General features: G+C 46.9%; 1 protein-coding gene across 11 annotated transcripts; it reads left to right on the top strand.

Annotated features, from left to right (window-relative positions):
* Positions 1–39: 39 nt before the first annotated feature.
* Positions 40–21,906, top strand: EWSR1 (EWS RNA binding protein 1). Of its 11 annotated transcripts, none has more exons than XM_081338766.1 (19): positions 40–187; positions 2,836–2,872; positions 3,230–3,281; positions 4,812–4,935; positions 5,609–5,626; positions 8,232–8,418; positions 9,361–9,525; positions 11,097–11,305; positions 12,017–12,203; positions 15,056–15,093; positions 15,685–15,717; positions 16,251–16,369; positions 16,852–16,981; positions 17,775–17,897; positions 17,993–18,158; positions 18,831–18,928; positions 19,007–19,069; positions 21,337–21,589; positions 21,673–21,906. In XM_081338766.1, exons 1-19 carry the CDS (start codon positions 175–177, stop codon positions 21,710–21,712), a joined length of 2,055 nt encoding a protein of 684 aa, XP_081194892.1. In that variant the 5' UTR covers positions 40–174; the 3' UTR covers positions 21,713–21,906. The 11 variants fall into 11 exon arrangements, with proteins under 11 accessions (XP_081194892.1, XP_081194893.1, XP_081194889.1 ...); XM_081338767.1 differs by having other exon boundaries at positions 4,809–4,935; positions 15,059–15,093; XM_081338763.1 differs by having other exon boundaries at positions 4,809–4,935.
* The last annotated feature ends 3,286 nt before the right edge of the window (positions 21,907–25,192 follow it).

The following is a 25,192-nucleotide window of genomic DNA, read 5'->3' as shown; positions in this document are numbered from 1 at the left end:
CCCTTGCTGGGAAAGCCTCGCGCCTGCGCAGTCGCGGGCTGCAGAAAGACCGGGAGGACGTTAGCGAGGAGGGAGGAGGAGGCGGAGGGACGACGCTGACGACGCCGAAGCGGGACAACTAAGCGGCGGCCGAGACAGCGGAAGGGGAGCGCGAGCGAGCGAGCGAGCGAAGCGATGGCGTCGACGGGTGAGGCGAATCGTCCGGGGCCTAGCCGGGAGGGGAGGTGGGGGAGAAGGCCCAAAAAACAAAAAAAAAGGCCGTGAGGGCGCCGGTAAGAAGCGGGCGGCGAAGAGAAGTCGCGGCGTCGCCTCCTCCTTCTGGAGAAACCCCCGCCGCTCCCGAGCGCGGGTGGAGGGCGGACCGGGGAAGAAGGTCGGACGGGGCGACCGTTGAGGGGGCCGAGGCGGGGGAGGGGCGGACGGGCCGCCGGCGAAGCGCGCAGGCGCGGGGCCTGGTTACGGAGCGCGCATGCGCAAGCGAGCCGCCGCCGCCGCCGCCGCCGCCGCCGGGCCTACTTGCTCGATGGAGCGGCGGCGCGCGGGGGGAGGAGAGGCGGAGGGTGGAACAGCAGCGCGATCCTCCCCCCCCTCCCGCTTACACTTCTATTTACTCCACCGGGTGACTTCATTTCCCCCTTTTGGGCGCCACTTTGTGGATTTAAAATCTCTTGCTCGCTTTCACCTGGGCGCCCTTCCTTCTTTCCTTCCCGTTTTTTAATGCTTCCCTCCTCGTTGTGTTCTTTTAGCTCTGCCTCTGATTATACTTTTTAACTCTTGCTTTCCTCCCCTGTAAAAAGGGCTTCTGCTTCCTTTGCCTTTATGCTCTCGTTCCTTACCGATACGAGCGTGCACGTGGGTGTATATGCATTGTTTGTTTATTGCCATGTTTAGGCATGGCAATAAATATTTGGAGGCGGTGACCCTTTGAGAGCTGTAGGCGACCAAATAATAATAATAATAATAATAATAATAATAATAATAATAATAATAATAATAATAATAATTTGGAAGGGACCTTGGAGGTCATCTAGTCCAACCCCCTGCTAAGGCAGGAAACCCTATACCATTTCAGACAAATGGCTGCCCGGTCTCTTCTTAAAAACTTTCAGTGTTGGAGCATTCACCACTTCTGGAGGCAGGTCATTTTGATGTACGTATGCTGATCAGCGTACATATAAAGTGACAATAAAGTTGTTATTCTGTCCTGTTTCTGTGTTTCTCAAACTCAGCCATTTTAACCTGGGCGGAGTTCAACTCCCAGAATTCCCTAGACAGCATGGGAGTTGAAATCTGCGCGTTTTAAAAGTTGGAGTAATTAAGAGGATTGGATTTTGATTTTACTGCTTTCATTTTATGCCAGAGCTGACTGATGTTTTCCATTCTGCATTTCTGCATTATTGAACACGGTTTGCAAGAAAATGAGCAATATAGATGGATCATTCTAAATACAAGACAGCCAACCAAATTTGTAAAGCGTTTGTCTAAGGGAAGCAGATGTGTTAAAAGGAAACTTCGTTTTTTAACCAAGGAAATAGATTGTTCTTAAAATATTCTTAGCAATGCCTTTTTCCAAGCAACCAGTGGTAGCAATTTACATCTCCTGAAGTTACATCTAGTTTATAAAAGTTAAAGGGTATAATTTGCTAAGTTACAAGGTGTGGGAACTTGCTTACTGTAGTTTACCCTTGCTGCAGCTGATAATGGCTTTTGAAATTTGTCCTGTGGGCACAAAAAAAGGCAGTTCAAATATGTGTGTATAGAACATAATCCAATCACAACTCTGCAATTTAGAAAGCCAAGATCAATAGTACATTTGGAAATAAGCCACTGCCCTCTGTTAGTGAGCAGGCTTAGAAAGGTCTGTTAATTCCAGTTGGAGATTTAGGGGGTGAGATTTGTTTAGTTTCTTTCCTCACTGAGACTTTAAAAGAATTATAAGATGCTTTTGTGAGGGTTACCTGCGTACAACATATATACACATGTATATTTTAGTACGGTATTGCAAAAAAAGCAGCTTTTAATTCTTTAGATTCCATTTTGAATGCTGTTAAACTGTCTAAAATACAGTAATGCTCCTTATGGAAAATGAAAAGTAGTCAATAGTCCGTGGACCAGTACCAGGCCACGGCATGCCAACAACCAGGCCGCACAAACAAGCAAAGCCCCATCCACGAGATGCAGGCAGCACACGAAACCAAGCACCTTCCGGTTGGCGGAAAAACCTCTCTCCACGGAAGTGGTCCCTGGTGCCCAAAAAGTTGGGGACCTCTGGTGTAGAGATTTGGGTTTTTTTTTTTTTTTTTGGCTATCTGGCACACTTAAATGTGGCATTCCGGAATCATTAGGTAGTTCCCTCCAGGTTTAGAGGTCTAAGAAGAAACTGTTGTTGTTAGCTGCAAAGTCGTGAAGAAAGTCGTGAAGAAATCCCAAAGGGGAAAAGGAAAAAGAAAAAAACCAATTTTTGGCAGTGATTGTTTTATCTAAATATTAATAAGGCAAAGTTGATTGAACTTAATTTGATGTCTGTGCTTGTACATAAAATGTTTTAAATGAAAACCTTTTTTAGGAAAACGAGCACCAAAAGTTGTAAAATGAAACTTCACATAAAAACGAAAATTACACTCTGATTGCACCATATAAAAAATGCTGCTTGCATATTGCTTCCATAATGGTGATTCTTTTAATTGGTCCATCTTCTGCTGAATATTAACACAAGCTCGCTCTTCTCAGGAGTTCTTAACGCATCTACTCTGAAAGGCAAAGACCAGATTTTAGATTTGAGTTGATTTTATAGTAATTTTCCCCCCTTGATTTTTGTCTTCTTACCGTCTGCAGATTATAGCACCTACAGTCAAGCAGCTGCCCAGCAGGGGTGAGTTTTTCTATTTATAGTAAATAATAAATAAAAATAAATAAACCTTTATTGTCAAAGTGCAACATGTGTACATTGAGGTTAGCTGAGCCTTCCCCCCCTGTGCTCTCTCCCCCCCAACACACAGTGACAACAAACCCTCCATCCTACCACACCATGTGAACCAATGTAGTAATGTTGCATAAAGAAAATTTGGATTAGGGTTCTAAAATGTTCTCATTCTGAAATATTATTTGATGTTGCAGAGCTGGCATTAAGAGCTTTGCTTTTTGCTTTACATCGGAAGCAATGCGTTTTACTCCTTTTTAAACCATGTTTTTTTTATAAACCTTCCAATATCTTGTCTTCTTTTCACAGCTACACAGCATATGCAGCTCAGCCCGCTCAAGGATATGCGCAGACTACCCAGGTAAAATTCAGCCACTGTGATAAGAATATATAAACTGTGACCAATTTGAAGCTTTTACATATTTTGCTAGATTAAAAAGGCAAGCAGGGAGCTATTAAATTAGAAGGAGCCTAGCTCGTCTCCATTCACAAAAATGCCTCTTTGTATCGGCAGTCTTAAGAAGGAAAATGCCAAATGCCCATGAAAAATGTTGGCAAGTTTTTTCTGTGAAAGCCGCTTCTCCCCTGACCGAAGTGTTCTTTTTAAACAAGGTTTTGTGTAGTCCTTGATGCTCTCTGCGTTTGGTTGTTTGCTTGCAGATGTTTCATTACCCAACTCGGCCGATGATGTTGCCTAGCTGGGTAACGAAACGTCTGCAAGCAGATAACAAAGTCAGGACACCAAGGACACCACATTTCTATCCTAAGCTGCCCAGATTCTCTCTTGTTGAAAGTAGGTTTTATCATGCATGGAATATAGAATAGATAACTTAATGCTAAAATTAACTGAAATATCCCTGAAAAGCAACTAACAGTGGTAACATAGGAAGTAGCAATTTAATCTCTCTCCCACATTTACCATTTGGCCTCTTTGAAACCCTGGCAGGAATAGGGGATTACTTACCTCTGAATAGACAGTGCTGTGTACTTTGTAGAGTAAGGCATATATTTTGAAGCTGCCTTCCCATACATACTGGGAATATTCTTCATCAAACTCTGCGGATCGTGTTAGAAAAAAACCCCCAAAGTATTTTATACAGGCTTGACTCTTAATTCCTATTTATTAGCAAGATAAATGTTTTTGCATAGTACTTAAGTATTTTTTTTTTTAAAAAACCCCACACAATTTGCCACAGACATCGCAAAAGTGCTTTTTGCAAAAGGTCACTGGACTTTCCCCCCCCCCCAAAAAAAATTTTTTTCCTTCTCATCCAAGAAGCTCCTTCAGTTCAAGTTTGGATGAGAAATCAAAATGTTTTCAAAAGAAGGGGAACCCCCCCAAGAAAGTCCAGTTGCCTTTTGCAAAAAAGCACCTCTGGGACAACCGTGACCTGGGTGATTAAGAATCTCCATAGACATTGTGCTGCAGAGTCGAGAGAAAATGACAGAAAATTTGGGGAGCTTTAGGGTAGAGAAAAATTAACAACAGAGGACTTAGCTGAAGGTAACTTCATTTCGCTAAAGGGTTAGTTCTGGGTTAGATGAAATGTACTTTATTATTCATTGGAACTGTCTGCTAATGTACCGTCATTGATTTTTCCCTCTGTAACATTCTCCTGGCAAAACAGAGTGAATTGGGCTAATGGGGAAAGCCCAGAATGCTTCTTCCTCCGGACAACCATACCTCTATCCCTTTTTCTCTTGGTCCTCGTGGGTTTTGTAATCTTGGGAAGATTATTCCCTTCGTCTGCCTGACTTTGAGGACATTTCAAAGTAGGAAACGGGAGGATGTAACCTCTGACACGCCTGCACGTAGAACGACAGCCAAACTTGGGATTCTGACCTCTGTTCTTGCAGGGCCCCGTTTTAAAACATTTCTTCTTGCTAGCAGGCCTACGGACAGCAAAGCTATGGCACGTATGGACAGCCCACTGATGCCAGCTATACCCAGGCTCAGACCACAGCTAATTATGGGCAAACTGCATATGCCAGTTCTTACGGGCAGCCTCCAACCGGTGAGCACACCTTTCTTCAGTCACTCTAGTACAGGTAGTCCTTGACTTAGCAGCAGTTCGTTTAGTGACCGCTCTAAATCAGAGCGGCACTGGAAAAAAGTGTCTTGTGACCGTTTTTCACCCTTTTTAACGACCATTGAACCATCCCCATGGTCTCGTGATCAAAATTCAGACGCTTGGCAAGTGACTCGTATTTACGACGGGTGCAATATCCCCGGCGACGTGTGGTCTCCTTTTGTGAGAAGCAAAGTCAATGGGGAAGCCCGAATCCAGTTAACCGTGTTACTAACTTTAACAACTGCAAGGGGTTCCGCTCAACAAATGCGGCAAGGAGGGTCGTGAAATGGGTTTTTTTTTTACTTAACAGATGTCTCAGCGACAAAAATTTGGGGCTCAATTCTGGCCGTGTGTCGAGGACTACCTGTATTTATTTGGGATGGGGGAGAGAACGATATCGTGGATTAATTGGCCATCAAGGAAGATTGAGGGTGCTAGTTTTCACATAATTGAAATGCTTCTGAAGACGAGTCAAAAAAAAAAGGCCACTCGTGAATTAACATTCCTGGGTGTTCTGTGATGTTAGACTTTTCTATTGTTTTGAGGAACTTAGTTTAAAGCGTGCTTGTTTGTTCTGATGAAATGCCCTCTACTTTTTGTCTCGTGCTTTCCACAGTAGAAGGGACCAGTACAGGTTTGAATACCCTGCTCAATTTTGCATGGGAAATGCTGTCCATCTTGTCTAAATGTATGGTGTTCACTCTTTAGGAGTTTTATGTTAACTCCGCTTAGAAATGCCACGTTTCTACAAAAAGGGCCGCTAATTAGTTCTTTCTGGCTGCTGATTAAAAAATAAATAAAACAAACCTCAGCTATGGGAAAAGACCATTTGGGTTAACCCTGCTTTTCCTAGTTTACTAAAGGGTGAGCAACATAATGAGGCATATTTCAATTGTTAACACCTCTCATCCCTGCATGTTTCATTTGATTGGTTGTTCTTCCAGAGGTAATCCTTCCGTGTTTTGTAAATGTCCGGTAGAATACTTTTGCACGGTTAAAGAATCAGGATCTGAATGCTTCATTTTGATATCGTAAGGAGATTGCCTTTGAAGGCCGGGCAGAAATCAGTTGAATTTTCAGTGCATGCAAAAACACTGGAAAACACTTCTACTACATTTCTAAGTAGCATGGTTCCCCCCCCCCTTCTCCCGTGTTGGAAACCTGTGTTGCTGGGTAATAGGTTAGGGCTTTTAAAGAGGAAGAGGGCTTCCACTATGCAATCTACAATAGAAGCACTTCAGAACAGCAAGAGTTGGAAGGGACCTTGGAGGTCTTCTGGTCCAGCCCCCTACTCAAGCAGGACACCCTATACCAGTGGCTCCCAAACCTGGGCACCAGGAATCTGTTTCCTTGGAGAGAGGTGTTTCCACTTGCTGCCTGCATCTCGCGGATGGGGTTTCGCTTGTTTGCGTGGCATGCTGGTGCCAGTCCACAGACCGGGGGGTGGGGGGGTGGGGTTGGGAACCCCTGCCCTATCCCATCCCAGACAAGTGGCTGTCCAGACTCTTTTTAAAAAGCTCCAGTGTTGGAGCACCTACGCACTTCTGGAGGCAAATTGTTCCCCTGATTAATTGTCCTCCCTGTTAGGAAATTTCTCCTTAATTCTAGGTTGCTTCTCTCCTTGATTAGCTTTAATTGGTTCTCGATCACAAGGTTTCATAATTTCAGGGTACTCTATTAAATTTATTTGCCACCCATCCTGCAGTTTGAGGCAGCTGGGTGGCTTACTGTATAATAAAACGTTCTGCAGTATAATAAAGCAACATAAACATGTGGGCATAAAAACAATTATAAAAATAAATCACAACGAACTGAAGAGCCACAGATGCGCAGTGGCGCAGCGGTTGCGGTACCTTCAGGGTCCCAGGCCAACAGGCACAGCCAGGTTGCAAGGCCTTTCCTGAAGGCCCGAAGGGAGGGGGGCATGTAAAACCTTTGCCACTGTTGCAGCATTTTTGCATTATAAATTGGAAATGGCTGGATTCTGGCAGTATCTTGATGCCATCCTGTGATGTGATGGCCTGCACCTTTAAATCTTGGGCAGAAGCTTCCCCATCTGGTCTGCATTGCTTATGTTTTCATGTCAGTCCATGCAGGGAAAAGGGTGGAGATATCTGGGAAAGTCTGGCGGACTGTATTTATGCTAGCGGAAAAATTTAACTGAAATTGGGGTTGGGTGGGGGGTGGAACACACTTTGGGAAAAAAACTTTTGCACCCAGCCAGCGCTGTGCTACTTGTGAAGATTTTCTCAAGTTGCGCATCTTTGGTGCTGGGGAGGAGGGCTTGGTATTTAAAGGGGGGGGGTTACCCTTTTCATGAATTTGAAGAAAGCTTGTTCAGAGATCTAATACAGCCAAAAAAAAAGAAAGATAGATAGATTGGGGAAGAACATTTTCAATTGAAAAATGAGTACAGGTAGTCCTCGACTTACAACAGTTCACTTCGTGGCCATTCAAAGCTACAACGGCAGGGGGGAAAAGTGACTTAGGATCGTTTTCACACTTACGACCGTTGAAGCATCCCTGTGGTCACGTGACTTAACATTTACATATTGGCTGGCCTTCCCCAACCTGGTTACCCTCCAGCTGCATGGTTTTCAGCTCCCCGAATCCTCAACAGTAGTCAATCCTGATTAGAGAGTCCTCTGGTCTTTTAAGGCTTCCTTGATCTCGGATTAAAGTTATTTCAGGTGCCATAACACGTATGTTTGTACAGGTAGTCCTTCGCTTACAACCGTTGGTTTGAGGGCTCCTTGAGGTGCTGTCTGAGCTTGGTGTTTTGTTTTTTTTGCAGATGTTTCCTTACCCAAACTAGGTAACGTCCTCGGTGCTTTTGTTTAGTGACGGTTCAAAGTTACCAATGCACTGAAAAAAGTGACTTCTGACCGTTTTTTCACCCTTATGACCGTTGCAGCATCCCCATGGTCAGGTGATCGATATTCAGCCGCTTGGCAACTGGCTTATTTACAATGGCCGCAGTGTCCCCGGGGTCAGGCGATCCCCCTTCTGCGACCTTCTGACAAGCAAAGTCAGTGAGGAAGCCAGGTTTACTAACTTAACAACTGCAGTGACTCACTTAACAACTGTGGCAGTAAAAGGGGGCAAAGGTTCCTTAACAGATGTCTCGCTTAGCAACATAAATTTTGGGGGGCAATGACGGTCATAAGTCGAGGACTACCTGTGCAACTTGACAGATGGTGAGAAGCATCCCGGTTTTACTTGCTTTGCTTCCTTGGCAGGTTATGCTACCCCAGCTGCCCCTCAGGCTTACAGCCAGCCCGTCCAAGGGTACGGCACTGCTGCGTATGACACCACGACTGCCACCGTCACCACCACGCAGGCTTCTTACGCTGCCCCATCTGCCTACGGCACCCAGCCTGCCTATCCTACCTATGGACAGCAGCCAACGAGCACCACACCTGCGAGGTAACGTAGGGATTTTGGTTGGGTTTTAAATAAAGTTGTCTCGTGCATTGGTTCTGCTTTTTCCCTTGGTTTGCAAATGCACCCCAGAATCATTTCCTTCCTGTTCTCCAGTCTTCTCTGGCCCCATCTCCAAGAATGCGTACGTGAAGCAGCTCATATCTATAACTCACTCTTGTGTTGTGGAGAGATACCTGTAGTCTGGATTTTTTTAAAAAAATAGTTTACCTTGGTGATTGGTACAGATTGTTGTCTTGGACAATTATTAATATAGCTGCAGGTTTATTTATTTTTATTTTTATTCCATTTATATCCCGCCCTTCTCCGAAGACTCAGGGCGGCTTACAAGCTTAGCAGTAGCCTTCATTCTATGTATATGTGTGCCTCCCTCCAACACAGAGAAAGAAAGAGTGAGTACAGGTAGTCCTTGACTTAAGAGTTCATTTAGCGACCGTTCGACAGCACTGAAAAAGGGGGATTTATGGCCATTTTTGTGGCGAACCCCCCCCCCACTATGGTCACGTGATCAAAATTCAGATGCTTGGCCGCTGACTCATATTTTATGTCTCAGGGTCACCTAAGCACCCTTTGCGACCTTCTGGCAAGCGAAGTCAGTGGGAAAGCCAGATTCACTTAACAACCGTGGCAAGGAAGGTTGTAAAATGGGGCAAAGCTGTGCTCGTACGTCAAAGGCTACCTGTAGCCATCTTGATGGTTATTGTCCAGAAGTGACGTTTTGCGTCTAAAGCAGCACAGGTATTAAAAGGTTAGGTTTGAAACTGAAGAAGTCGTGTATTTTTACAACTGCGTTCTGTAAGAGGAAAGTGCTTTTTTTTTTTTTACAGCTTGTTGCATGATGTTCGTGCAGTAGCTCGTTCTTCACCTGAAAAGCGAGGAGGAGGCTTTGGTATAAAATACGCTTTTGTTTCTTAATTTCCCATTTAGGCCCCAGGATGGCACCAAACCTTCAGAAACCAGCCAAGCTCAGTCTACTTCCACAGGCTACAGTCAACCAAGCCTAGGATATGGTCAGAGTAACTACAGTTACCAGGTTCCTGGAAGTTACCCAATGCAGCCAGTGACTGCACCTCCATCCTATCCGCCAACCAGGTGAGCATTCACAAACTCTTAGGGTGTCCCCTCTCTTGTCTTTCCGTGTTTGGTTTCTGCTGGATGAAAGGTGCTAGGATTGGATGACCTTTTTACAAGAAGCAACGAAGCTGGTGGCCCTTCTAAAGCTTAAACCATCTTGGGCCTTTGGCGACACACAATTTAAATACCTTGGCATCCCAGATCATGTCTTGGAGAGTGATTTCCGGAATAAAGACCCATAATACTGTGTTTGTATAGCAGGCTAGTTCGAAACCCAACAATAAACACAGTGGAACATAAAGAAGTGGTTCCTTTTAGGCTCTTTTTTTTATTAAAAGGTTTTGTAAAAATTACAATATAATCCCCCAAACCAACCCACCCAAAAAAAACCCCTCCCTCCCCCACTTCCCAAAGGTGAATACAGGGTTACAAATATAATCATAATCTAACATTAACCAACTATATAAATAACCAAGTTCATAATGCGCTTTAACTCCCCTTTAAACAAAATAAAAGTGAACATAATAATAATAAAAACATAAACAAATTAATATCCAAGTTATTAAACAATACTAATACTACAAATAATAACAATACCATATAATTAAAACTAATAAAAATTCTGCTATAATAAACTATTAATAATAATAACAATCTAAATTTTACTCATAAGCTAAATGGAACTTTTTGGTCCCATATTTATTCTGAATATAATCTATCCATCTTCTCCAGACCGAAATGTATCTTTCTTGTGAATGATCCTTCAGATAAGCAGAAATCTTAGCCATTTCTGCTGCTTTTTTTAGACTCTTGAGTCTAGTCCCTTCCTCCTGCCGTCAGTTGCATTGCACTTTATTAGGGCAAATTATACTAAGGCTATCTATTCAATGTTCAGGAGATAGAACCATATTCTGTAGTAGGTCAGGCACCAGACTAGATACCAGGAAACCGCGAGTTCAAATCCCACCTTAGCCGTGAAAACCAGCTGGGTGACTTTGGGCCACTCACACTCTCTTAGTCTAATCCACTTCATGTGGTGGTGGCGGTTGAAGGGAAAATAGAAGTAGGCAAATGTGTGGGATATGTTCACTACCATTTGAGTTATTTGTAAAAACAATAAAAGACGGAACACAAATTAAGAATAACGTGATAGGTGGATAAAAATGCCAAATTCAGGCTGTCTTGTGTGATGAACCATAATAATAATAATTACTTCATTCCACCCCTGGCTTTTAAACTTCCAATCTTGTGAAAATTTAACTGGTGGACCATGTCGGTCTGGTTAGAGAAAAATCAAATCTTCAGCAAGGATAGATTTTTTTTTAAAGAGTAATCTTACAGGTCGTAAGGGTGACCAATGATTGGGATCGTTTGAATATTTCATATCCTTGATGGCGAACTGCTAATAACATACGTCCTTTAAATATGAAAATGCCTCAAGCCCAGACTTCTTTTTTTTAAAAAAAAAAATATGTCGGTTTATGGAGAGCGGCTGGCAGTTTGGGCGAGACCAGTTGTGTAGGACCCTTTAAAAACTTCTCTTTTTTTAACCAGTAGCTGCTTCCCTGTGCTTTGGCATGTCTTTTCAGCTACTCTTCTTCTCAACCGAGTAGTTATGATCAGAGCACTTACTCCCAGCAGAGCAGCTATGGGCAGCAAAGTGGCTATGGGCAGCAGAGTAGCTATGGGCAACAAAGCTATGGGCAGCAGCCCCCCACCAGCTACCCACCTCCCACTGGATCCTACAGCCAGGCACCAAGCCAGTACAGCCAGCAGAGCAGCAGCTATGGGCAACCAAGTAAGTAACCCCCTCCCCTCTTCCTCCCCCCTCGCCCTCCCAGTCCCAGGTCCCCATTTCTGATATAAAAGTTCTCTTTGCTTCGCGGCCACAATTCGGTCCAGAATTTCCGCAGCTAAGCAAGAGAGTTGCTAAGGGAGCCTTTGCCCCATTTTTACAGCCTTTCTTGCCACGGTTGTTAAGTGAATCACTGCAGTTGTTAAGTGAATCTGGCTTCCCTATTGGCTTTGCCTGTCAGAAGGTGGCAAAGGGGGGGGAATCGCGTGAGCCCCGGGATGCCGTGACCATCAGAAATGCAGGCCTCCAAATTTTGACCAAGGGGGTGCTGAAATGGTCGTTAAGTGTGAAAAATGGCCACCGGGGGTCACTTTTTTCCAGTTGCCGTTGTAAAAACTGAACGAGTTAAACCGTGAAGCCAATGGCTGTAAGTCAAGGGCTACCCCTGCCGTTTCGGTTGGGGTTCATTCAAGAGATCTGTTTTCCTGTCGGATCCAATTTCAAACCTCTGCTTGCCTTTTAAATCCAGCGTTTCAGGGGTTTGGGGGGTTTTTTAGGCTGGTTTCAAATCATTGATAAGAGGAACACAAAAAGCTAGGTTATTTAATGGGACTGTTGAAGGCCGGTGAAGCCCTCGGGGCCGTCCGGGTGGCTTGTGGGGGCCGTCCAGAGAGCCCACCTCCCTAACGCTGTGTGTGTGACTTGTTCCTCCAGGTTCCTTCCGTCAAGACCATCCCAGCAGCATGGGTGTGTATGGCCAGGACTCTGGAGGCTTTTCTGGGCCAGGAGAAAGCCGGAGCTTAAGCAGCCCTGAAAACAGGGGCAGGGGAAGAGGGGGATTTGATCGTGGAGGCGTGAGCAGAGGTGGGCGGGGAGGAGGAGGAGGCCGCGGCGGAATGGGGTAAGAGTAAACCTTTTTCTTCCTTCCTCTCCTTTAATTTGATTTTTGCCCTCCTGTAGGGTGGTGTGCAGCAGCGAGAAGGGCTGAAAGATGTCAGAGCAAATGGCCTTTTTTTTTCTTCCTTTCTTCCATGGAGGATATGTTTATTAATAGCAAGAGGCTCTATGGCTAATTAATCCATGGAACAATCTCGTTAAGGGGGATAGGCGCAGGATGCATTTTCCCTGCAGCGATGGGAGGCCAGGCCACGAGAGGGATTTGGGTGTCCAAATTAACGAAGCTTTCAGCTGCCTTCCACACTGAACAGAGGGGCCATCCTCTGTGGGTTGAACAGTCTCTGGGCGGAACACACACACACACACCCCTTCCGAGAGCTCTTGCACATGATGCCTTTGCTCCTTGCTGGTTTGTGCTGTTTCCAGGTATATACACCGAGGTGCCCACGGCTTCTGGCAAAGCCTTTTCTCGTTCTCGCTGTGTTTGCTCTCGGCAGTAGCTCCTTGAGCTAGTGGCAGAGCTGCGTGGAGGTGTCAGCTACTACTTCCTCAAGCCCCACAGCTCTGGGGTGGCCATGGCCCGCGTGCAGGTTTTGAAAACACAGTGCCCTTAAACAAGCAAGTCACAAAGAAGCCAGACTTGAGAGCTCCCCAAAGGAGCGTTCAGATATCCCTAAATCAGTTCGGCCGGTTTCAGCCATGGCGGCATCTGATTTTGGGGAGTTTGTTCCCATCCGTTCTTGTCGCCCGCGATCGATTGATTTCAGGTAAAAAGGGTGGTCGATGGAGGGACTTGGTAAGCGAAGGGGCTGCTGTGTGTGTGTGTGTTCTACCCACGTACGCCATGCTACGCAGAGGGTCCGCTGGGCAAACCAATTGGAGAAGGGACTGGGGGGGGGGAAAGAAGAGGGTTCCAGCCGTCATCACTCCTGATGCAAGGGCATCTTTTGAGCTCCGTTTAGGTCTGATGACGTGCATAAAGCCAAGAGACCCTCTGCATAGCTGACACACCAATGAATCCCCGCAGTCTGAAATCTTTATTGTAGCCCTTCACTTGCTTTTATGACTGCCAAACCAGTTCAGTTAATGACCCTTAAACTGCTGAAGAAATTGGCTTGAATGGGGGGGGAGGGAAAAAGGGCTCCCTAGATTTATGTGTAAAAGTTTTCATTTATTAGGTGTTCCTATAGATGTGTTTAAAATAGACGTAGACACTTGAAATGGCCATCACCACATCTCTTTCTCCTCCCCTTCCCCTTTCTTTCAAATCTCAAACTCGTCTGTCTCTAGCCTTTTCGGACACGGGGCATCCCAATCCGATTCATACAGATGCCCCTGTCCCTGTATGGAAATTGGAAAAGTGGGGGGGGGGGTTGCCCTTGCTATTGGCAGTGGAAAAATCCCATCTCGAAGCTGGCTCGGTGGTGTCAGCCGAGAGTTCAGGTGCGGGGGTCCCCCGTGGTGTGGTGATGCCTTTCAATATCTATCCCGCAGGTAAGCAGCCCGATGTTCTTAACGTGATGCCCTTTTTCACTGCCTCAATATTTTTTATATTTTCACTGGCTGTTAAACATGGAAACTTTTTAACATGCTTTGTCGCATTTATATGCTACAGGTTACAAAGTGAGAGACTTGTATACACTTCAGTACTTAAAAAGTACCCGTACTCAGTACTCAGCCGGCAGCATAATGAAAAGTGGGACTAGACACGGTGTCCATATGGAGAGGAAAAATAAATATATATATATATATATATATATACATACATAGAATATTTTTAAACCAAATGTGTACATTGTATAAATGGAAACCTTTTGTAAATTTGGTAACTGCATATAGTATTTCATGTTTGGTAATGAAACTAGAGGGGAGGTGTGATAACTTTAGAATTGTGTAAAATTAAAAGTGTAAACATCTGTTAAAAAGGGAAGGATTACATATATGGTATATACTTTGGGAACAAAGAAAAGCTGCATGCATCAGCTTGAAATTGTGTTTATTAAATTTTTTATGGGTTAATGATGCAATACTTGCTAACGGTTAGTTCTTCTCCCTCTTTTTTTAAATTCACATTCTTGTACTTTTTTAAAAAAAAACACCACCCCATTTTACAAATGAGGCTCTATTTGCCCACAAATTGTATTTCATGATTCTCCCCTGTGTTAAAGACACAGATGCTGATCTTCGTGGAGTTGTGATACGCAAAGTTGCATCCTTTAGACCTTGGAATACGGTGTATTATGTAAGACCTCCTTTCACAGAGACTGTTAAATCGAGTAGAGACCTGAATGTATGGTTTAATGACTTGTCATCTGAATTGTATTCTAGGTTTGCTGTCTTTTTATTTATTTATTTATTTATTTTCATTTTCGTTTTTGAACTGTTAATGTTAAAAAAAGGTTTTCCATCCAGGAACTTGGCTTATGCTCCCTCTTGCAAAAGAGGCTGAGGATGCAACTTTACAGTCGCAAAACAAGGAGGGAGTTGATGAGAGGACTATCCCCAGTGTACCTGTATATAAATATATATATTTTTAAAAAAAATGGGGAAAAAAAATTCCATCACTTCCGCTTCCGGTAGCGAAGTATTGCATGGTTAATGTCATTAGCCGTGGAACAGTCCCGCTGCCCAAGTGTGGTGTCCAGCCCCAGGCAAACAAAGGTGTTACGTGTGTAAAGGAGATTTGAACAAGCTGCCCTGAAGAAAGGCCTAGTGACGAGATGACAGACAGACAGACAGACAGATGCAATGTTTGGATATGTTAGCCAGTGCCCTCCTCCCAGTGAGCCCCAGTGGCTCCAAGCGGTACTGGCTTTTTTAAAGGGAAGGCCTTCATTTCTTCGTTTATCCCCCCAGCAGCGCTGGAGAGCGAGGTGGCTTCAGTAAGCCTGGTGGTAAGTTTTTGAGCATTACAATGGGATCGTGTTTTAAAAAAAATGCAGCCAGAAAAATTTAAAAAAATAAAAATAAAATAAATAACTTAATATTTGTTAGTTTCATAAACGGTTAAAATGCCCTATGCAACAGAAACTTTTAATGGGTACTGCCGGCAATGCCTTTGGGTCTAGAAGGTTTTAACCTACGGGTACAGAACAAAAGGGTAAAAAAAAAAGACCAAGGGTGATGCGGTGTTGAGAGAAACTAATTGGGGAAGGAATCCCTTTTCAGAGGCTTCGGCGTTTAATAAGCAACCTTGGTAAACTTTGGCAAGACTGATTGACCCATGAAAGCCCCCCTCGAACCACGTGTGTAAATATCAGGTGATGGTTTAGCAGGCCGCTAGAAACGGCAAGCCGCACGAGCATTTAAGGGTTGTTGCATTGCAAAAAATTTTTGCGGTGCGGTCAATTTGAGTTTTTTTTAACCCATGCCATCTAATCGCGGTTGTAAATAGGTAGTTGTGTGTTTTGTTGGTGGCCGAGCTCACAAGGCATGCACTAAACAATGGCTTCTGTGATTTCTTTCTCCCCCCTCCCGGACGACAGGACACATGGATGAAGTGCCAGATCTCGATTTAGGTAACTTTTGAAGTCCCCGCTTAAAATACCTGAAGTTCCCCTATCGTTGGTTACCCTTCAGCAAAGCAGCCACCTCTCCCGTCTGCATCCGTTTGTCCTTTGCTGAAAGGAGAAGGCAGCATTTTGAGAAACGAGGGGAAAACTCTTCTCCAAGCCCAGAATGGGTGGATCAGCCTGTTCCTGCCCCTGCTGTTTTGATGGAAAGCGCTTAGGTCTCTTTTAAGAGAGCCTGCACAAAATTCCAGCTCTTTTTACGTCTTTGTACGTTTACTCGCTCTGTTCTCGCACCTGCCTTACCCTCTGCTGGCTGAAGTTAGGATTAAGCAGCCTTGCTAACTTAACGATTTGTCGTTCCGAGGGTCTCCTTGTGTAAGCCTCTCTGGCTGATATAAATCGAGAGTGGCTACTTGAACACAGCAACCCAGGTTGATGTGCAGGTTGCACAGGAAAAAGGTCCTTGGAAAAGCAGGAAGTAACATTGAGTTACATGATGACGTGGCTGTTTTGGGGTGACGCGTGATTTGTGTTTGCAGGCCCACCTCTAGACCTGGATGATGAGCTCGATAACAGTTCTGTGTACGTGCAGGGCCTGACCGACAATGTGACTCTAGAGGAGTTGACTGACTTCTTCAAACAGTGTGGCATTGTTAAGGTGAATATCAACGGGATCCCTAAGAGGTTTGGTGCCACTAGTAATTTGGAGGCATTGATGGGGGAAACCCTGGCTTCATGTAGTTCTCCATTTCCCCAAGTTATTTACTTGAGCCGGGATCGCTTTCTATTAAATATGTTGAAACCCAGTGCCATGAGGTGTGTGTGTGTGTGTGTGTGTGTGTTTGTGTGTGTATAGGAATGAAAAACAGATTTGGCTCCAATAAATTGTGTGTGTGTGTATGTATGTGTGTGTGTAGGAATGAAAAACAGATTTGGCTCCAATAAATGTCTTGTTTCTGGACCTTTTGCTTAAAGACCGAATTGGGGTGCTAGATGGCTATGCAAGTTGTCGAGCTCGGTGTCTTTCAAATTAAGGTCTTCTGCACGCACCTTACGTTCAATTGCCTTAATTTGCAACTTAAAATTTTCAGCACTCTAAAAAATGTTCTCTCCCCCCCCCCTTTTTTTTTTGTTCCCCAGATGAATAAAAGAACTGGACAACCCATGATAACTATCTACCTTGACAAAGAGACTGGGAAGCCAAAAGGAGATGCGACTGTGTGCTATGACGATCCGCCCACTGCCAAAGCAGCCGTAGAATGGCTGGATGGTGAGTTAGTGGCAACACGCAGGTCACTACTAAGGGTTTAGTCGAGAGTTTGCGGGCCTTCGGCTTAAGGTGCCCACAGTCAGCGAGCTTGGCTTATGCGTCGATTTCTGCAGACGTGCCGTCAGAGGAGTGAGTAATTCAATCTTGCACAAAAGGGATGTTTTGCCTCAACAGAGAGAGAGAAACATGCAGAGGTCTGCCGAAGCCTCTGAAATGGCTAAAAGAATGCAGTGTGTTGAAAGCTGCCTGTCCCTCTCTGTTGAGTTTAGTGGTTTCTTCCAGCTTGGGGAAGGATTGGAAACTTCTTCCCTGGGTCAGCTGAGTGGAGGGGACCCCTCCTTTCCATGTCACTTTCGGCCATCCCCGTTGAGGAAGACACGGGACCGCTCTTGCCAGTTCAGACATTTTACACCTTTTCCCCCCTTCAGACAGCTTGCTGATGCTCTTCAGACGAGCCTGGCATGAACATTGCAGCTTCGGCTGGCGGGTGGCTCCTTCCTTCCCACCAGTTAGGCTGCTGGGGCAGCGTTTCCCAACCTCAGCAGCTTCCAGCCGTGTGCCCTTCCACTCCCAGAATTCCCCAGCCAGCCTTGGAAGTTGACACAGCTGAGGTTGAGAAATACTGTGTTGGGGAATGGAGTCCGGCCCCTGCTCCCAATTCCTCCTCCTCCTCCTCGCACGACAGCCCTGAAGGCCCTCCCGTAAATTTGAATAGCTCAGGTCTCCTTGCCAGCCGTCCCCGGATGCGGCGTTGAGGCTTGGATGACCCAAGACCGTTTCTGGTTCTTTTCAGGGAAGGACTTTCAAGGCAGCAAACTCAAGGTCTGCATGAGCCGGAAGAAGCTGCCTCTGAACAGCATGCGAGGAGGCATTCTGCCACGGGAGCCTCGTGGCATGCCCCCCCCTCTCCGTGGAGGTAACCTTGGGGCCTAGGGCATGTGAGCCGCCACGTGTGTGTGTGTCTGTCTGTCTGTCTGTCTGTCCTTGGACTCACCAGCTGTTGTCTTTCAGGCCCAGGAGGGCCAGGTGGCCCTGGCGGTCCAATGGGACGTATGGGCAGCCGAGGTGGTGACCGGGGCGGTGGCTTTGCCCCGCGAGGGCCCCGAGGATCCCGAGGAAACCCTTCGGGTGGAGGAAATGTTCAGCACCGAGCTGGAGATTGGCAGTGCCCCAACCCGTAAGTCCTCTGATGGCTCTTCTTCCCTCCCAAAGACCATCACGTCCCTGCATGGCATGTTTGCCGCCCAGCTTTTCAGTGCGTCGGCCCACCTTGGGCAGAACGTACAGGTGTTCCTCGACTTAACAACAGTCCGTTTAGTGACCGAAGTTACGACGGCACTGAAAAAAGTGACTTGGGACTGATTTGCACCCTTAGCCCCCATTGCAGCGTCCCCGTGGTCACCGGATCAAAATCAGGCGCTTGGCGACTGGTTCCTATGTATGGCCATTGCCGTGTCCCAGTCTCTCTGTGATCCCCTTTTGCGACCCTCAGCCAAGCGAAGTCAGTGGGGAAGCCGGATTCACTTAACAACCGGGTTGCTAATTTAATAGCTGTAGTCAGGCAGAATTCCCTTAACAATTGTCTCACTTAGCAACAGAAATGTTGGGCTCTGTTGTGGTAATTCAAGGGCCAGTTGTCGTTCTTCTCTGCACACGTTCCTAGCTGCTGCTCCTGCTTCCCCAGAAAAGCAGAGGTGACGCTCTGCGCAGCGGTCCTCCCGCAGGACGAGGGGCGCTGCTCTTTTGCCCTTGCCCGAGAGTGTGGGGGGGGCTTTGGCTGTCTGGGTCAGGCCGGGCCTCCCCCCAACAAGTGTTCTCCTCTCAATGGAACCCTGGTCCTCCTTTCCAGGGGCTGTGGGAACCAGAACTTCGCTTGGAGAACGGAGTGCAACCAGTGCAAGGCTCCAAAGCCTGAAGGCTTTCTGCCACCGCCCTTCCCACCACCAGGTACGTCCCGACTCTCCGCGAGCTGGGGTGGGAGTCGGAATATGTGACACTGATCTCTGCTTATGTGATATTCACAAGGTCCTGGATTCTTGCTTGGAAAACCGCTGCCACTTAGAGGGCTCATATACGGGACAAATAGTGGTAAGGGTACTGTACAGGTGGTATCTTTTTCCTTCGTTTGCACATACGCTTCTGGAGCAGTAAATGAGGAGCTGGTCCCACGCAGAGTAGAACAGGAGACGCTGTTGGTAATTAGCAGCACGACCCACGGGCGCATGCTCGGGACAGGAGCCCAGGTAGAGAGGAAGCTACTCTTGTCATTGGCGGGGGTGGGGGTAGGGGTAGGGGTTCTTCCGCGAGCGCTACGCCAGGTTCCAGGGGGCCCGGGGTAAGGAAAGTTCTGGAAGAGCCTCAGTATCTTCCCATCTCCTGTGCCATGTGTCGACGCAAGCAACTTCTCTGTGTGGCTGCTGACGACTTCAGAGCCCTCGGAGCAGGGGGTCTCCAACCTGGGCGACGTTTAAGACTGGTGGACTTCAACTCCCAGAATTCCTCAGCCAGGCAAATACAGCCTCCCACTTAACCACCGTATTGTAGCGTTCCTGCAGTCCCGTGAATTAACGTTGGGGCCCTGGGGCAACCGGAATCGATGTTAACCATGGTTTGCAGCTTCGGCCTGGGCTCCTAAGATTACCATGTTGGCAGGGGTCTCCAACCGCCGGTCCGCGGCATGCCAGAAACCGGTCCGCGCAAACAAGCGAAGCCCCATCTGCGGGATGCAGGCAGCACGCTAAACCCGCACCCCTTCCCATCTGCAAAAAACCCCCCTTCTCTCCGCAGAACTGGTCCCTGGTGCCCCAAAGGTTGGGGGGCCTCTGCATGATGGGACCTTCCCAGTAGGCTCCCAGTGGACAGAGTCACCAAGGGAAGCTGGATTTGCTTAGTGACCACACGCTTCTCCATCGCAGTGATTCACTGAACGACTATGGCCTAAATAGGTCGTACAGCTCGGCCTTGCTGGTGGGATGGGACCATTTTTGTAGTGACCTTGTGGCCTTTTCTAGGCAGCTCCTCCCATCGTGGTTTCCTGTATTGGCAAGCTGCTTTGGAAAGGACTGGTTGGGGCTGAAGGAATTAAAAGGATTTTTTAAAAAAAAACCAGAGTGACACTATTGGTTGCCCTGTTTTTGCTTTCTAGCCAACCTTGCCTGAACGGTCGGCCTGGCTCCAGTTTTTCTCACTGGAGAAAGCAAGCCGGTTGGGTGCTGGGCACAGTCTGTCTTGACCGAGTCACCTATTTTGTTCTTTTCCCCCACCTTAGTTGCTCCCTACTTGAGCTAGCCAACTCGGCCTCAACTTGCCTCCAAACTCTCTTGAAATGTTGGGCTTAAAAGGGCCAGCAGCACCCGGAGGATAAACCGGGGGTTGGTTTATCTCAACTAACCGATGCCTTAAATATGAGATACGGAGCTGGGCACGTGGCGGATTCTCTTGAATAGCGTGGTGGTGATGGCAAAAGAGTCTTTTGGTGCTCCGTGCTGCTCCTTTCACCTGCCCAGTCCCAGAGATGGGCGATCCCTGCCTCAGCCTGCATATAACGTACCCTCCTCGGTTGTGGCCCTCGCCACAGCCCCCCCCATCCCCAAAAAGTCTGCATCTGATGGAAGATGCCTGCCCCGGGGTGCTTCCTTTGTCCCTAGACGAGCGGAACAAGCTGTCTCCTTGCCCTGGAAGCAGGGATCTCTACCGCGTCAGCGGATGTCTTGCTTACTTCTCTTTTTGTTTTGTCATCTTGTGCCTCTTTCGAAAACAAAAAATCAGCCTGATTCCAGAGCAGTGCTTTTCAAACTGGGGAACTTGGAGATGTGTAGACTTCCAGCTCCTAGAATTCCCCAGCCGCTGTGGTCCACATATCTTTAAAGTTGCTTAGTTTTTTTTGGGGGGGGGAAACCCCACTCTTTTAAATTTCAAGACCCGTTAGGAAAACCTGATTTCCTAATTTGGAATCTCTTAGCGCAAATCCCACCGCTACAAGCCCTCCGGTTTTTATGTACTCGCTGGAAGCCGACCTCTTGATGTAGCTTTTAAGGGCGGCTGCGCCCAAATTCAGCTTGGCCCTTTCTCTCTCTGGATATCCTGAAAGCGTGAGAACAGCAGAGAAACGGGGCGTTTGGGAGTTTGCTTGCTGCTCTGTCCACACCCGCCACTGTCACGTTGACGAGAGGAGTGGACGGATCCTGGTTTTTTTGGGGGGGGAAGCGGGGGACTCTCGGGTGATTTAAAATGCACCCGCCATTTTATGATTTCCTGAGTAGCTTGACCCGGGTGAAGCCCGCCCGCCCGCCCACCGTTGGTGCCCGAGACGGGTGGCCCCGCCTTGACGGAGCCCTGCTGTCTTCCTGCCTTAGGTGGCGACCGCGGCAGGGGTGGCCCCAGCGGCATGAGAGGAGGCCGAGGAGGGCTCATGGACCGTGGCGGCCCCGGAGGGATGTTTCGTGGCGGCCGTGGCGGAGACAGAGGTGGATTCCGAGGAGGCCGTGGCATGGATCGAGGCGGCTTCGGAGGGGGCCGGCGAGGAGGCCCTGGGGGCCCCCCTGGACCTCTTATGGAGCAGCTAGGAGGCCGAGGCAGCAGACGTGGAGGACCAGGGAAGATGGACAAGTAGGTGTGGGAATTTGGGATGGCGGAGAAGGTGGGAATTTGGAGAGCTTAGCTCTGTTCTGACTCCTTACTTTTTTCCCCAGGGGGGAGCACCGTCAGGACCGCAGAGACCGGCCCTATTAGCGGCCAGCGACTCTCCTTTTTTTTTTTCCTGCTGGACTGCATTTACTACCAGATTTATTTTTTAAACCAGAAAATGTTTTAAATTTATAATTCCATATTTATAATGTTGGCCCACAACATTATGATGATTCCTTGTCTGTACTTAGTATTTTTCACCATTTGTGGAGAAACATTAAAACAAAAGTTAAATGGTAGCGTGCTGAGTTATTCTTTATTCTTTTTTCTTTCTTTTCTTTTTTCTTTTAAAAAAATATGGTTGTTTTAACTAAAAACTCATTTAAAGGAGGAAAAAAAAAGCAGCTTTGTTGTGAGCATGCCCAGTAAATGTGTGTGTTGGAAGTCAGGAGGATGGAAACTTAAATGTAACAATGTTCATGATTGTGATGTTTTTTTTTTATTAAATAAAGTTCCGAATGTTTATAAATGCAACACTTTGGAGCATGTCTTCAACACGAGGCTCTGGTAGGACTGGAGAATTCTTTGGCCTACAGGGAGTCCTCAACTTACGACACAAATTTTCTGTTCTTAATCTGCGGTTGTTAAGTTGGTAACGCGGTGGTCAAGGGAATCTGGCTTCCCCTGGACTTTGCTGGTCAGAAGGCTGCCAAAGGTCCTGATCCCTGGAATACTGCAACGGTCCTAAATAGGGGTCAGTTGCCAAGCATCTGAATTCTGACCAGGGGGATGCCATTCGTGTGAAAAAACAGTCCTAAGGAACCTTTTTCAATGCCGTTGCAACTTCAAACAGTCACTAAACGAACGGTTTTAAGTTGAGGACCACCTGCATGCTTGAGGCTGCTTGGTTTCTTGCACGCAGACTCTTTCAGATCTGAAGTTTTTCATTCGGTTGTACGCTGAATTATTCCACACGGCCCCCGGGGTTCGTCTGCAGAGCCACCCCAGTTTGCAGGACGATGGTTTTAGCGGCTTTTCCCCCTAGCAGAGGAAGACCACCTCAGCCATGCTTCCCAACCTCGGCAGCTTTTAAAATCTGGGGACTTCCAACTCCCAGAGTTCCCCAGCCAGCATGGAGTCTTCAATGACACTCTCGAGGTCGTCAGGATGGGAGCTGCGTAGGAATCTGGTGGGAACCGTACCACAATGGAGAAGTCGCCTCTCCACAGCAAGGTGGCAGCATTTTGCAGGCTCTCTCGCTCTCCCTTGAAATACGGTAAACTAAAGGTTTTCCCTGCCAGATGTGCAACAGTGAAAGAGGCTGGCTTGAATAAAAGGAGCCAACAATTTCCAGATGCTGAATCGGAAGTACTGCAGCGTGTAATAATTGGAAGATCAGAACAAGGAAGAAACACCCCAGGATTACGGATTTCAGCCTGGTGCCAGAACTTAGATGAGCGTCTGCTCAAACGCAGCCAGAGATTCAAGCCCAGGGTTAGGAGAAGCCTTGAGGTCATCAAGTCCAAATCAAAACATCCTCGGCTGCCTAAGAGAAACAATAACAGAGTTGGATGGGACCTTGGAGGTCTTCTAGTCCAACCCCCTGCTCAAGCAGGAGAACCTACACCATTCAGGACAAGTGCTTGTCCAGTCTCTTCTTAAAAACTTCCAGTGTTGGAGCATTCACTGCTTCTGGAGGCAAGCCGTTCCACTGGTTAATTGTTCTCACTGTCAGGAAGTTTCTCCTTGGTTCTAGGTTGCTTCTCTCCTTGATTCGTTTCCATCCGTTGCTGCTTCTCCTTCCTTCAGGCGCTTTGGAGAATAGCTTGACCCCCTCTTCCTTGGGGCAGCCCCTCAAATACTGGAAGATGCTATCACATCACCTCTAATCCATTTGTGTCTCAAGTGAGAAGACTTGATCCGTTGGTTTATTTTCACGGTGGTCCCCTGTATCTTCTCCCAACACCCACCCGTCATTCAAGGGCTTCAACGCTCTTCATCTGCTGCTGCTTCAAAATCCACAGTGTGGTGGTCTTTTTAACAAATGCAAAGAACTTGCTCTCTGGGACAATATTAAGAATTTATTTGCAACATCTCCCATGGGTAGATGGAGATCCACCAGTGAGTGCCTTGTAGCCTTGGGCTAGGAAATGCAGTTTTCAGCGTTTCAGGCTTATATAAAAATGTCGCTGCCAAGTTATTTCCTAGAATCTGGACTCCCTTTGAATCTAGGCGGGCCCTTCCCCCCCTCCCTGCCCTCAGCTTTGTCCAGTTAATCCTCTTTTCCTTTGTTTTCCATGTTCAAACTTTGCAGTGCGATCGTGACTCAGCTACTGACAAAGCAGGGAGGAGAGAGATGTGACGCTGTTAACTGAGTCATTTTGCAATACTTCCTAGTGCTACCAAACTGGGGGATATAGTGGAGCTGTTCTGTCATCTTCTTTCCCTGCAAAGAAAAAAAAACGAGCTAAAAACAAATTATATAGACATGCCCATGAAATCACCAGGTGTTGACTTCGACTAACCGGAAACTTTACATATATATCGTTTTATGGTTTGTAACTTATTTGCTTTCCTGCTCTGCTCTCTACTCCAGTAGGACAAACTCTCATGTTTGAACTACTTGTCATAAAAAGTAAAGTTAATTTTGCTCTCCATTGCTCCTCGTCTATTTACCCAGTGCCGCAAAATGTACGGGGGAGGCTAAATGTTTTTTTTTAACTAAATGCCACAAAATCAGCACAGAATTCAGCCAGAAAATTGGGGCAACAAGGCGGTGCAGACTCTTGGGATCAGGCCGAGGGGGCCCAGCTGGTGAATTTGCGAGTCTTTCCATTCTGATTGCTCCCGGATTGTTTTCCCGGTGACCCAGCTTGCTTTTTTGCGTGCATTCGGGTTCAACGACGCTTTCTTGGCCCGCTGCCCTGAGTTGGGCGGTCACTGACGTGCGCTAAACAAATAAATGGAATAAAAGTTCTGGCCAAGCGGGGTTTGAAGAACTCGAAATCATGTCTGGTTGAAGAGCTTTCTATACTTCGCTCGCTTGGCCGGTTCCCAAGCTGGGGTAAAGGAAAGAGGATGTAGATTTTCCTCTTTTTTCCACCACCCCCTCCCCCCCCCTCACTGGCTTGTCTCTGTTTTCCTCTGTTTGTGCCTCCAGTGAAAAGCAGGGGGTTTCCATAGCAATCTCCATCTAAAGAGGAACCGGGGTGGGGGGGGAAACCCCAGGACCCTACCGGGTTCAAACAAGTCTCTGTTTCAATCCTTAGCAACTCTGACCCGAATCCAAATCCCAGAGCTGGATTCACACAGTACTCTGGTTTGGATAATGCAGGGCTGCTTGGTTGTGTGAACACAGCCCAACCCCCTGTGGTCTGTAAACCTGGGTTGAAGTGTGGCTAAAGGCAGAGATTGGGGACTGGCTTGCATCGTCTGAGCCAGATCGGGCCCCCTCGGGTCTCTGAGCTTGCACAGAGCGTTTCTCGACTTAGAATTAAGCAAGGGATCTCCTTCCCTATTCTAGAAGTTGGAATATTATTATTATTTTTTTAAAAAAAACAATGATTGTGAAAGGAAGGATACCAA

Source organism: Vipera berus (assembly GCF_964194415.1).
Source record: "Vipera berus genome assembly, chromosome: 14".
Classification (NCBI taxonomy): Eukaryota; Metazoa; Chordata; class Lepidosauria; order Squamata; family Viperidae; genus Vipera; species Vipera berus.
Note: the sequence above shows the minus strand (reverse complement) of the source record. Positions and strands in the feature narration are given on the sequence as shown.

Excerpts from the sequence above, each read along its gene's own strand:
- EWSR1 (XM_081338763.1), top strand. Across the intron at positions 3,282-4,808 it reads GATATGCGCAGACTACCCAG|CAGGCCTACGGACAGCAAAG; the intron begins GTAAAATTCAGC and ends TCTTCTTGCTAG. Across the intron at positions 17,898-17,992 it reads GCCCCCCCCTCTCCGTGGAG|GCCCAGGAGGGCCAGGTGGC; the intron begins GTAACCTTGGGG and ends GTTGTCTTTCAG.